Raw genomic sequence first — 13,199 nt, 5'->3', positions numbered from 1 at the left:
GCCAACAGAAGTAAAAGATAGGGGGAACTAGTAAGTCAATAGGTTTTATTGGGGAGATACTTAGGAAAGCCTGCAGGAGATGGGTTTCTGTGTGGTTTTGCAGAGAGAAAAAGAAAAAGTTTTAGAGGAATATTTGCTACGGTAAGTCAGAAGTGGATGGTGGCAAGGAAGTTTAGGGTACTCTGTTTTGTGTTACACTATGTAATTCCCCATCTGGCATCTCTCGGAAAGATGTCAATAAAAATGTAAATTAATTTTCAATGCCTTTTTGGACTGTGCTTCTTTTTATTGTGTCTCTGTTTTTTTTTTTTAATTTTTTAACGTTTTATTTATTTTTGAGCGAGAGACAGAGAGAGTGCAAGTGGGGGAGGGGCAGAGAGAGAGGGAGACACAGAATCCGAAGCAGGCTCCAGGCTCCGAGCTGTTGGCACAGAACCTGATGCGGGGCTCGAACTTATGAACCCCGAGATCATGATCTGAGCTGAAGTCCGAGGCTCAACCGACTGAGCCACCCAGGCGCCCCTTTATTGTGTCCCTGTTTAATGAATGATGTCATGGTGGTTCAAATTCATCTCCTCTTCACAAGGAGGCAGTGGAAGAAATGGAAGGATTCCTTCTTAGTCTGGGTGAGTCAATCCTGATGTAGGCCTACCTCCATCTAGGGTGTCATCTGAGTGAGGGGAATCCATGCTACCTGCCTGCTGGAAGATATCGAACCTGCATGCATTTCTTTCAAATTTGAGCAAATAGGGAAACAAACCAAATCAAGCCAAAGAAAAATATAAGCCCACTCCAAATGGAATCCATAACAAGAAGCCACAAAACACAATAATACTCTAAAGATGTAAAAAAAAATACAAATTTAGAAGAAGTTACTATAGGAATCAAAAGCATGCTTTAGAAGACTCTGCTTTCCTTCTTTTTTCTCCAACTCTCTTTCTTTCTTCCTGTGACTCGCTTGCTTCTCTCCTCAGTCCTTCAGTATTCCAGACTCTCTTCTCTTTCTTCCCCTCCACCTGCCCTCCCTCCTTCTGAAGCTTACTCTTCCTATTTCCCCTTATCCCTTTCGGTTTACGTAGTCCTTGCTAACGAGGACATGGTGGGCATCTTTAAATCTTCCCCTTGTTCTCCATCCCATGTCACAGAGGGACTGTTGGGGACTGAAGTTCCAGGTCCTCTCAGTCCTGAGCCTCCCGGGGGAAATCTCTTCCTGTAACTTCTTTGCAGCGTTTGACATCATGTCTTACATCAGAGTCCCTTGGATCCATGTTCCCTTGTTGAGCCTTGTTAAAGAAGGCAAGATGCACCAGGTGTGGGGCAGCAGTGACCCTGTGTAGAGTCTAAGGGTGCCTCAGATTGAATTTTCTGGAAACAGGTGCAGAGATGGAGAGCCGCATGCAGCGTTTACTGGGAAGTGCTCTCGGGAGTTACACCTGTGGGGAGGTGTGGAAGGGAGGGTTAGATAGACAAGATACTGTCACACCATATGGTTGCAAATGAGACTCAGCTGATTCTAAGGGGAACTCGGAAACTGAGATAGCCTTTCAGAGTTGTCCCAAATCAGGCAAGGGGGGCAGGCCTTTGGATCCTTGAATCAGTCAGTCATTGGCCTTGGGGAGTCTACTGTGAAGGGCAATTCTCAGTGAGCCATCAGCATTAATATTCCCAGCTGAGGGATAGGAGCAGCTACAGAAAGGAGAGAATCTGGGTGGGCGATCTGGAGTCCTATCTAGGGATGTACATAACATAGGTGTTTTAGAACCATCCACCCGATACACTCCTTCATTCATTATCACAGTGATGAATGAGACAGAGGGTCAGATACGGATTCGGTCTTCATACAAGGTACAAAGTGATAATGACCCAAAAAATAAAGGATCAAGAAAAAGATTAAGAAGGGAGATACCAACCTCAGAGGAGGATCTGGGTCTCTCTGGGGGAAGTAGCTTTGAACTGGCCCTGAGAGAAACACTAGATTTGATAGGTAGATGTGAGGTGTAGGGAAGCTAAAATGTAGACAGAAGGAGTCATTTTGAAGTAAAGTTCATCCTTGGACAACATGGTGATTAATGGTGCTTATCCCCTGCCCAGTCAAAAGTTCACATACAACTTTTGACTCCCCCAGAACTTAACTGCTAATAGATTACTATTGACCAGAAGTATTACTGATAACGTTGTCAATTAACACATATTTTGTATATTATAGGCATTATATGCTGTATTCTTACAATAAAGTAAACTAGGGAAGAGAAAATGTTTTAAGAAAATCACAAGAGAAGATACATTTATAGTATTTACATTTATAAAAACTTTTTTTTGCATGTAAGTGGACCCATGCAGTTGAAACCTGTGTTGTTCAGGGGTCACCTATACTTTAAAGTCTGTGCAGGTCTTCAAGCCCCAGATTATTTTGAATAAAGAAGTGCTGATTTCTCAAAGTAAGCATCTTTAAAGACTTGTGATAAAGCATAGAATGGAGTGGAAAGAAAACCCAAGAGGCCTTTCCCTGGAGATGTTTTGCATGAATTAAAACCTCGAAGATGGCAGGAAGCTACAGGTATGGAGGTGTTCCCTGGAGACCCCATAACTTTAGCATCCTATATTTAATGGAAGTTTAGTCACAAAGCCATTTCTGAGGCTGGTGCCTTGAGATGAGGTTGAGAACTTTAAGGATTGTAATAGCTGCTGCCTTCAGGGATCTGAAGGGTGCCATGGAGTGGGGTGGGGTGGGGTCTAGCACTTAGTTAATATGGATCCAGAAGGCAAATCTGAGATTACTATATGCATGAAACAGGAAAGAGATGGCTTACCTCATTGAAAGGAAAAGTTTAATGAAAGACATTGCTTTGTCAAAACCAAGTAGGTTAGGAAGTAATAAGTTGACTACAGAAGATATTTCAGCAGAAGCTGTAAATGCAGACAAGGTTAGAGAGAAGATTCTTTCTTTGGGATTCACAGTTGATCTAGATGATCTTTAAAGCCCATTTCAAGTCAGAGATGATATAACAATGACTAACATTTATTCAGCATTTACTATTACATGTCATAGTGCTTAGGAGAGCAGGAATTGCCATCAGACTACCCAGGTTCAAATCCCTCCCATACCACCTGCTGCCCAAGTGACCCAGGGCAAATTGTTGAACCATTTCAAGGTTTATTTGACTCACCCATAAAAAGCAGAAAAACAAAAGCCTACTTTATAGATTTGATGTGAGGATAAAATGTAAACCTTTAACAGGGTGCCTGCTTGGCCTATAGTAAGCACTCAATAAATGCTAGCCATCCTTATAAATGCTGTTGTACAGAAATGTGGGCTGCTATAGAGAACATAGGAACTCCCTGCCTCGGCCCCAGTATAAGGGAGTAAGCATACCAGGCTGAGTAAAGTGGTGCTCTATGAAGACAGGATTCAGGCATTTCAGGGGGAAGAGACATCAAGGACAAAGGAAGAGGTGGGATTCCAGAACCTGTTCTGGGAGTAGAGAGGCATCGGTCAGGTGGGTTGAGAAAGGGTAAGGTAGTGGAAGCTCTGCTTGGTGAATTAGATTGAGACCCAGTCATGGGGGAGCTTGAGAACCACACTAAGCAATTAACTCAGGGGGGTTAAAGTGGCCTTAAAGTATGAAAACGGGTTGCTTTCCACATTTATGCATCCTTCTTTTGTAGACCCTGCTGAGTCTAGTTGGAGTCAGAAAAAACTTGGAACACTCATTGCCAGGCAAAGATATAACCTACAGCTGTCTGGATTAGAGGGTGGTTATTTTATAATTTTGGTCATTTAACAATTTGAGAAGGATTCTAGACAGCCCACCACCCTTATTTGTTCATAAAATCTTTAGTAAGGAAAAATTATGGGCATGGTATCATGTCCTCATTGGGAAAAAAGAGAGTTGTTCCTTGCATGTTTCCGAGGCTCTAGGGGGGTTTTGGAGAGGGAAAGCCTGTCTTTACCAGAGCTACAGGTAGGTTATTAATTTGGGGCCCACAAATTATTAGGGCAAGGACGAAACTTACAGACACGTGCTACAATTCTACCAATTTTCTGGACAGAGAAATGGAAGACCAGAGAGGCCAAGTCACATAGCAAGTCAGTGACATAATGGCAGACCTACCATTTCTCTTTCTCGTTCCCATTCTTTCTGCACAGTTCTCGCTAACACTATTTCTCTCCTGTAGTTTCTGAGAGTTTCTATATGTAGATATGTACTGAGTATCATATTTACAACTAAGATGTGGATGTATGTGCAGAGGTGTGTTGTACCACATCATACCAGATGTTGGTTGCTTCCAGAAGCAGGGGTCCCAGATGTCTGAAATGCAATTCAGTCAAACGATGGCGAAGAGTCTACAGGAAATAGCAAAAGTTTTGCATAAAATGAAAAGGCTGTGGACACCAAAGTCCTAAGGCTAGCCAGGCGTGGGTGGCTGCACTGTAAAAGGAAGCATGAGTCGCTATGACCCATGAGTTCCCTCTGGTGCAGACTTGGCCAGTCTGGGCTGGAGTGTTCATGCCCTTGCGCCTTCTGCACCTGTTCCCCATGGGCACTCAGATATGGGGCTTCGGGCCCCTTGACCTTCTACCTGGTGTGAAATCCATCTCTCTTCTGGTGGGGCTTGTCAGACACCCTGAGCAGGGGTTTTGCTCCTGGAAACTGAGAAATGCAGAGTAGAAATGCAGCTTCTGGTACTGGTGCCCCAGACAGCCTGCAGGCTGACCTTCAGTGAGGTCATTTGCTAAAGAGTAAGTTGGAATACCATAGGCTTATTTATCTTGATAGAAGTACTATTTTATTGGAGAAAACATCCTGCTATACAGAAGGAGGTATTACATTGGCCTCTGCATAGCAAGCTCAAGTTCTAAATTAAACTTAATTTGTGCCAATGGGGATTGCATCAGCTGGTTACATACACACTTGGGTGCGTGTGTGTGTGCGCATGCACACACACACACACACACATACACACACAAAATTCTGGTGATTCTTACCTTCTATGTTCTTGTTTTTCATCATAATGTTTACTATAGCAACAACTGCAAAATGCTTCTAGCGAATTCATTCCTGGTGTTGGGTGATATGCTTTGACTCCAGGGCGAGGTTTACAAGCTTCCCTCAACCTCACATATTTTCTGGGAATGTCCTCAGCCTCTGTTCTCACCTTGGCTTATGGCTACAACCTGAGACAGCTCCCAACACACCTCTGAGGCTGGTTAAGTCAGTTCACTTCTCTGGGCATTGATTGCCTTAATTCAGAGACAAGAATACTGACTTGAAGGATAAAAAGTTTAATAAAAAGAAATCCTTTCCCGTGTTAAGGTTCAGTGGCTACGATTTAAATTCTGCCTTTCTTACCGTGTCCAGTATAAAACTGGTAGAGTGACACCTCCCCAGAGCTCTTCAGTTATGTAGTGGCCCCTGAGGAGACAGACCCTGAGTCAGGCATTACCCACAATGCCTCATTAAGAGCTTCCTTCCTCCATCCAGTGGCCTCTATCTTCCCTCCTGTACTTGAAGGATTCCAATTTATAAGTATAAAGCTCTTTGAAACTGTACATGGTATCATCACAGGGGACCTTAGTGTTGCCATATACTTTAATTCCCCATTGAACAAATGGACAAACAGAGGCCAAGAGACGTGACGTGTCCGAGGAACCAAAGCCAGCCAGTTGCAGAACTGGGATATACATTTATATCTCCTAACTTCGGGTTCAGTGCTCTTTCCACTGCACCTGGGTGCCTGTCATCAATTGGTTACAGGCTTCACAGGAATGGTATTCACACAGATGGCTTTATGCACTAGATCTTCTTTGGTAAGATTTCAAGACGAATTTCTATTTCAGCTCTAAAATATTTACATTGGGCATCAGGGGGTCCATGGACCCCTACAGCAGTAACAGGGAGACTGACGGGTCAAATACGCCTCACCCCTCTTCCCCAGAGTTGTGGCCTCGGTAGGTTCTAGTGAACCACTTGCTGGAAAGACATGAACTTCAATCCTCAGAGTCTGGAATGGCCATATTGAGTGATGAGAAGGTAGAAAGACGTTTATTTTGTGAATATTTTGTTCTAGATCCCATGCTGGACAAAGCTGATCAAAGCTGGGACTTTGGGGACAGTCATATAGGATCCCATCCCGGTTCCATTAATGATTAGCTGTTGAATTTTGGGCTTCTCTGCTTTAGCTTCCACATTTGCAAAATGGATCTGCTGCTGCTGTTACCTACCTATGGAGGTTGTTATTAGGATGAAATAAATTAATATGTATAAAGCACTTAGGATAATGTCTGATACCTAGTAAGTGTTATATAGTGATTGCTGTTTCTATGCAAATTAAAAAATATGTTCACATGAAAACACATGTTTTGCCAGAACAAAATGACACACATTAAATATATTAGAATAGCTACCTATGAGAGAGAATTTTTACCTATATAAGAGAATTGCAAATCAGACAAACAAGAACAACCAAAGCAAGTGATTGCAGAGCCCTTGCTTTTCATCTCTACAGATATTGCTTCCTTGTTATCCCATTGTCAAGGTGAATAAACTGAGGCTAAGATAAAATATGTCCAGGCATCAAGCATTCATGCAGGGGCAGGAGGAGCACTTGGAAGGTGGTCTCCTGTACCAGATGGGAATTTTAGGCCTTTCTTTTTCATCTGCAAACTTCGGGATCTGCAGGCTGCCCATAAGTCATACTGTTTGAAGAACCTGTTCAGATTCTGAGCTTCTGCAGAGAGTAGAGTCAAGAGATGTGTTTTCCAGCTGCAGGAGGCACTGTCTGTGAGATCTAGAATGCAGGACCATGAACTTCATCAATAAGTTGTATACAAATAAGTAGCAAAAATGAAATTATAAAAGATTAGAAAAAAAAACACTTTAGTACCCCCAAATAGAGGAGTAGCTAAATAAATTATGCTCCACTAGATCATAGAATATAGGCAGACCACAAGATGGAATAATATTAATTACTTAGAAAAATATTCACTATATATCGTCATTTAAAACATAGATCACAGTGGGGCATGTAGAATGTGTATGTGTGTATATGTATACAGACACACATACACACACACACATGCACAGATAAGTGGCAGTCAGGATGCATATATCGTAATATTAACAGTGATTATTTTGAACACGAGTTTTAGCAAGAGTTTTACTTTTGCTTTTATCTATATTTTCCAACTTTTCTAAATAAAACTGGGACTTTTATAAAGGAAAATAGTTTATTAAAAAATATCAGGAGAGGCACCAGGAATAAAGGCTGTTTTCCCCCACGTATATTGCTCTCGTCTTCTATCGTCAGGTTGAAAATCATCTTTTCTCCTCCTACCAGGCTGATGCAATGGTACCCACCTTTGTGCAAAGGTAGTTGCTCTTGTACAAGGCTGTCCAAGTACAGATCCGTTGCGTTCTGGCTATTGGGTACATACACAGTTAACACCTGGCATAGAGCCTGGTACAGGGGTATGTTTGAAATGAATGACTTAAATGAATGAGTATGGGCTCAATAACTGGGATTTGAATATGAGCTCTCTGCCATTTATAAGCTAGATGAGTCCCGCCTCCTGATCTGTAGAGTGACAATAACGATTGTGGGTCAAAGGACTGCCAATAGTTTTGGTAAATGGCCCAATGCCAGTCACAAATGGGTGGGAGTGCAGAGAGCTTATTATTATTGCTGCATCTATTAACAGGTCCACAGCGTCCCATCCCTAAGGTCTCTTTGGCTCCCTAAGGCATCATGGTTACCATAGCAGCCAGATGCTGATGATGCCTCCAGGGGCAGCGAGGTGAGGCTGAGCCAGCTCCCGGGTCTTCGGGTCTTCGCCTCTGCATGCCCTTCACAGGCCAGAGTGAGATGGCCTGAAGCTCAGCCTCCTTTCAGGCCCCCCACCTGCCTCAGGTCACTTAGACCCACAAACCCTGCCTTCGCAGCCTCAGTTCGGGGGCCTTCCAACACCCCTTTGGAGAGTCCCTCCTCCCCAAGCTCTGTCTCTTGGCGCCCTGCCTGGTTGCTGTGGAAACAGGTTCCACTGCGGACAAAGGAGGGAGCTGGGTCCTGCTTCCTCCCGGTCCTGTCGATGAGGATTTTTAGACCGTGGAAACTACGCTGCCCTGCCCTACACCTGCCCTCGCTCCCCGTGTTCTCGCTCAGGTGGAGCCTGCCCTCCTTTGCCACTGACGAGACCATGTGTAAAAGCGTGACTACAGGTGAATGGAAGAAAGTCTTCTATGAGAAGATGGAGGAGGCCAAGCCGGCCGACAGCTGGGACCTCATCATAGATCCCAACCTCAAGCACAACATGCTGGCCCCTGGCTGGAAGCAGTACCTGGAATTGCATGCCTCGGGCAGGTGAGTGGCCCGGGCAGTAGGGGCCTGGCAGGCTGGGGGCACCTTCAAAGAAGAAACAGAGATATAGAGAACCCAGATGCTTAGGGTCAGTCTCGCTGGGCTGGTATAGACTGGGAGGCAGAGAAAGAGTCCCTCACTGGGAAGTGGGATACTGGAGTTTCATTCCAGCTCTTCCTCTGCACTCCTATGTAACTTTCCCTCTCTGAGTCCTAGCTACTGCTTCTGACGAAGAGGTGGGACATACTTACTAGTTCTAACCTCCGACATTTTACATATTTTCGGATTTTAATCCTCTAAATGGGTTGAAAACCAAGAGACGGGGGGCTCAAGGTCTATGGAGGTTGATTTCTGTGCTCTGGTCCTGGGACAGTTCAATTTCAATCTATTTAATTCGGCCTGACTTAATATAAAATACTGAACACATGAGGTGTTCTAGAAACTGGCTCTACTATGAGCTCCACGGCCCTTGAGCAATTCATTTTCCTTCTTGGACCTCACTTTCCCCATTTGCGAAAGGAGAGGTTAGACTAGATCCCTACCTTGTGGGTCGTGGACCAGCAGCACCAGCATCATCTGGAACTTGTTAAAGATGCAGAATCTCCAGTCCTGTTCTAGACCTACTGAATCAGAACCTGCATGTCAACAAGGTCTCTCAGTGATTCAGATGTACAGCAATATCTGAGATGACTTTCCAGCACTCTTGTCCATGGGTGTATTATGCAGGACTTCCCTTTGGGACAGAAGATGGGGAGGCTCCATGGTGCAGCGTGGGGGTCAGAAGCAAGGCCTTACTTCCTGCCCTGGTTCAGTCCATCCAATTCAATTCAAGAAAAATCTATTGAGCACTTGTTCCGTGCTGGCTACTGGCTCTGACTCTGGCTGTGTGCACGTGGAGGCCCAGCAGCAGTAACGGTGTCATTTTTCTCCTGATTTGGGTCTAGCCTGTTTACAGTCAGTGTTAACAGCTAAGACTGTGCGGACAGATGGTGCGTTTCCCAGCTGGTCCGGGCCATCCCCGCCGTGAGACTTAAAAGAGGTCTGAGCAGGAAGGACTCATCTGGTGCCCCCTGAACATTTTGCAGATGAGGAAATATCCCCAGAGCCAAAGCCCCAAGGGCAAGGCCTGAGGGCACTGGGATGCAGGAGGCAGGGGCCTCTGCAGCACACAGTCCTTTCCCCCTGCCTCAACCCCTCCCCGCAGGTTCCACTGCTCCTGGTGCTGGCACACCTGGCAGTCGCCACACGTGGTCATCCTCTTCCACATGTACCTGGACCGCGAGCAGCGGGCGGGCTCGGTGCGCATGCGCGTCTTCAAGCAGCTGTGCTACGAGTGCGGCACGGCGCGGCTGGACGAGTCGAGCATGCTGGAGGAGAACATCGAGAGCCTGGTGGACAACCTCATCACCAGCCTGCGCGAGCAGTGCTACGGGGAGCCCGGTGGCCAGTACCGCATCCACGTGGCCAGCCGCCAGGACACCCGGCGGCACCGCGGCGAGTTCTGCGAGGCCTGCCAGGAGGGCATCGTGCACTGGAAGCCCAGCGAGAAGCTGCTGGAGGAGGAGGCCACCACCTACACCTTCTCGCGGGCGCCCAGCCCCACCAAGCCACAGGCGGAGGCGGGTTCTGGCTGCAACTTCTGCTCGATACCCTGGTGCTTGTTTTGGGCCACGGTCCTGCTGCTGATCATCTACCTGCAGTTCTCCTTCCGCAGCTCTGTCTAAGATTCCCTTAGTGGGCGCAGGGGAACTCTTCGCGGCCCAAGGCCCGTGGGGGCCAGCCAGCTGGAGGGAGGGGGCAAAGAGAGACCTGGGGTGGGAGTGGGTTAAATTCTAGTGCTGGTGCCGCCGCGGACTCCATGGGGACCCTGGGCAAATCACACGTCTTTACCATCCATAAAATCAAGGGTTTCTGAAGTGAAACCCAGGACCCCCAAGTTCTGCATGGCTGTTGCTCAGGGACTTTTGGATTTGGAAGGTAGGCTGGGGGAGTAGGGTTCCCATCCTGGTCACACTGTCCATTCCTGGCTCCTACTTCCTCATCTCACCTTGATCAGAACATCTTGGAGTGGCATTTAAGAGTTGTGGATGCAAATGGGTTCAACTGCTTCAAAAGAAAAAAAAAAAAAAAAGCTTGACCATCACCGGGCTTGGTAATCTCAAAAGGCCTTTCCACAGTGATGAGCTCATTCTTGTGCTCTCTTGTCAACCCCCAGACCCTATGGAGAAGCCTCCTCCACAACTCTGCCTCCCTGCACACAGCAGAACTTTCTCTTGAAGAGAAGAGGTGGAAGCATTAGGCTGTCCCTTTGCTGCTGGATGCACAGGGTTCCTTGGTTCTGTTCCCCAGACCCCCAGCTTCCAGCAGCCTCTCTCCACTCAGGATGGATTCTGAGGCCTGCCTGTCTCAGAGATGGTGGTTGGGGTAGAGTTCCGTAGACAAGGCTTCCCACCCATGGCTTATGAACTGACAGAGAATTTAGGGGAGGTTCGGAAGGTAGAGTGTTAGACACAAGGCACAAAATCCCTAGGAAACAAATATATGACGCTCTGTTATAATGAAGAGTATGTAGAGTTCAGGGACCCAGCCTCACCGATTCTTCAGCAGTTCTGATGGTCATGACACCAGTGTAGGGGTCTGGCCTCCTGGGCGCCTTGCTGATATGCTAGTTGAGAGGCTTCCCTACTTTGGCCATGCATAGGCCCTCTCACCAACCATTAGCTGTCCACCTAGAACCACAGGGATGGGGTGTCATTAGCAAGAGAGGGAACATTAAAGACATGAAGTGCTTTACCCATAGAGAAGTCCATAGATATGTGAGAGAACCTTATATCACTTTAAACTGGGTTGCGTATGGTTTGGGGTGGGAGGAGAGACTTTCTGAGGGTACGGGTATGGATGGGGCTTGGGGGGAGGCAGAAGGCAGGAGATGGGATGCCGCCCTGCACTTTCGAGGGTCCTCATTCACCTCGCCTCTGTTAACAACTTGATTCTTCCTGTGTCCCCTACCGATCCCCTTTTTAATAGAAAGTCACCACCATCTGTAGCGGTGGAGGGAGTAGGGCCACTTATATAAAGATGGGATACTTGAATAAAGACTGTATATCTTCAATCAGGCTTAGTAGTCATGAATGTGTGCTTGAGACTCACTACAACGTCCCTGATATGTGGTCCCTGATATGTTAGACGCCCCCTGTCTCCTTCTTTCCCCTTTCTTGGGCTCCCATATAAGGCTAATCTAGCTCCAGCTTCAAGGTCTGCGCTGATCATGAAGGTCAGGAAGAATGCAGGCAGTGCTCAGTCAGTCATCCAGGGGACTCAGCCTAAGGCCGGTCGTACCCTTGCCCTTGCTGCAATTCTAGCACCTGGCTGCCGAGGTCCTTTGCTTTATTCACACAGTGCTCATCCCTTTATCCAGGCCAAGTACCCCAAACACCCTCTGTCTGACAAGCCCTGATTTGGGTGCTGGGATCCAGTGGGCACTGAGACAGGCCTTGTCTCCCAGAGAGCCCTGCTTATTATTGAGGAAATTCCTGGCCCTGGCTGTGCTTTCGAAATCCTGGGGAGCTTTTTAAGGAAATGTCTATTCCCGGCCTCCACTTCAGTGCAACAGAATCAAAATTTCTGGGCATGAGGCCTGAGCATCTGAATTGGAATAAGACTCCCAGGTGGTCCACCTGCACTGCCTGGTATAAGGCCTTCTCGCTGAGGAACAGACTTCCTTTTGCACCGAGTCTTATCATGATGAGCCCTGAGGTCTTCCTTGATGGCCCCGCCTTGGATTCTCTAGGACTAGGACTCAGCTTCCCTCTTACCCCCCTACATTCTGTCCTGGGAACTTGACTTTCCCTCAAAACTCCTGGTTCCTGCCTGTCCTCTGCTATGATGGCTTTGTCCTGCTCTGAGAGTCTCCATCATTGAGCTCGACCACTGTTGCCAGATGCTTATCAAATTTTGTTACAAGTACTTGCTTATGGCTGTATTCCTTCCTGGAATGTGACCACAGTGTGGAAGTGGCTTACCTCAAGTTCCCTTGGCAGCTAGTGGCAGAGCAAGAAGTCCAACCCTCACCTAGTTTTAGTTCAGGCCTCTTTTTTAAAGCATTAGGCCTCTTCCTCCTCTGTAGTAAGATGTCTGCAACCCTCGGAGGCTTCCACTGTTTCCTTTATTGTTGTTGCTACAGATTGGGGGGCGGGTGTTGCTCACTGGCTTATGCTCATCTTGACAAAGACTTCTCTGGGACAATCCTTCCTTTGTACACATTGCCCCGTGCCACATGATGAACTTGTTAGATGTGCCCTAGGCATTATAAATAAACTTCTCGGAGACATTTCAAGATCCCAGCCTCTCCCACTGGAGCTTCCGGGTACTAGTCTTGATGTTCAAGCCAGGAGCAGACCTACAGGCTCTGAATTGTGGCTCCAGAGGCTGAACTCCTCAGTGTGGTATCAGCATGAAGCGCAGCCTGGATCATTTCCCTCACTCACGGGACAGGGCCATCTCCATGGGAGAACACTTCCTGGAGGTCAGGAGCCCTAAGAACAAAGGAAATCACCAGCTCAGGACAATTTCCAACATAGTGAATCCATAGACCATCAGATCTGTAATGCAGATTCGATCTAGGGCCTTTATGTCATGGGTAAGGAACTTAAGCCTAGAGAAAGTAAGAAATTTGACCAGCGTTATATGCACAGAGTCAGGGAAGATGATTAATTCAAACTTCAGAAACAGGTTCTGTTACTTATGAGCTGTACAGCCTTAGGCAAATTACTTTAAACTCCTTGAGCCCCCTTTCCCTTCTCATCAAAATGGGAATAACACTCGTGCCTTGCGGACCTATTGTG

The 13,199-nt window shown here is 46.7% G+C and overlaps 1 protein-coding gene across 1 annotated transcript; it reads left to right on the top strand.

Annotated features, from left to right (window-relative positions):
• The first annotated feature begins 367 nt into the window (after positions 1-367).
• RTP1 (receptor transporter protein 1) lies at positions 368-12,534 on the top strand. The gene is made up of 2 exons (XM_015064354.3): positions 368-8,358; positions 9,560-12,534. Exons 1-2 carry the CDS (start codon positions 8,087-8,089, stop codon positions 10,077-10,079), a joined length of 792 nt encoding a protein of 263 aa, XP_014919840.1. The 5' UTR covers positions 368-8,086; the 3' UTR covers positions 10,080-12,534.
• The last annotated feature ends 665 nt before the right edge of the window (positions 12,535-13,199 follow it).

The sequence above is a fragment of the Acinonyx jubatus genome, chromosome C2, assembly GCF_027475565.1.
Source record: "Acinonyx jubatus isolate Ajub_Pintada_27869175 chromosome C2, VMU_Ajub_asm_v1.0, whole genome shotgun sequence".
Taxonomy (NCBI): domain Eukaryota; kingdom Metazoa; phylum Chordata; class Mammalia; order Carnivora; family Felidae; genus Acinonyx; species Acinonyx jubatus.
The sequence above is the reverse complement of the archived record's forward strand: the minus strand, read 5'-3'. Positions and strand labels throughout refer to the sequence as shown.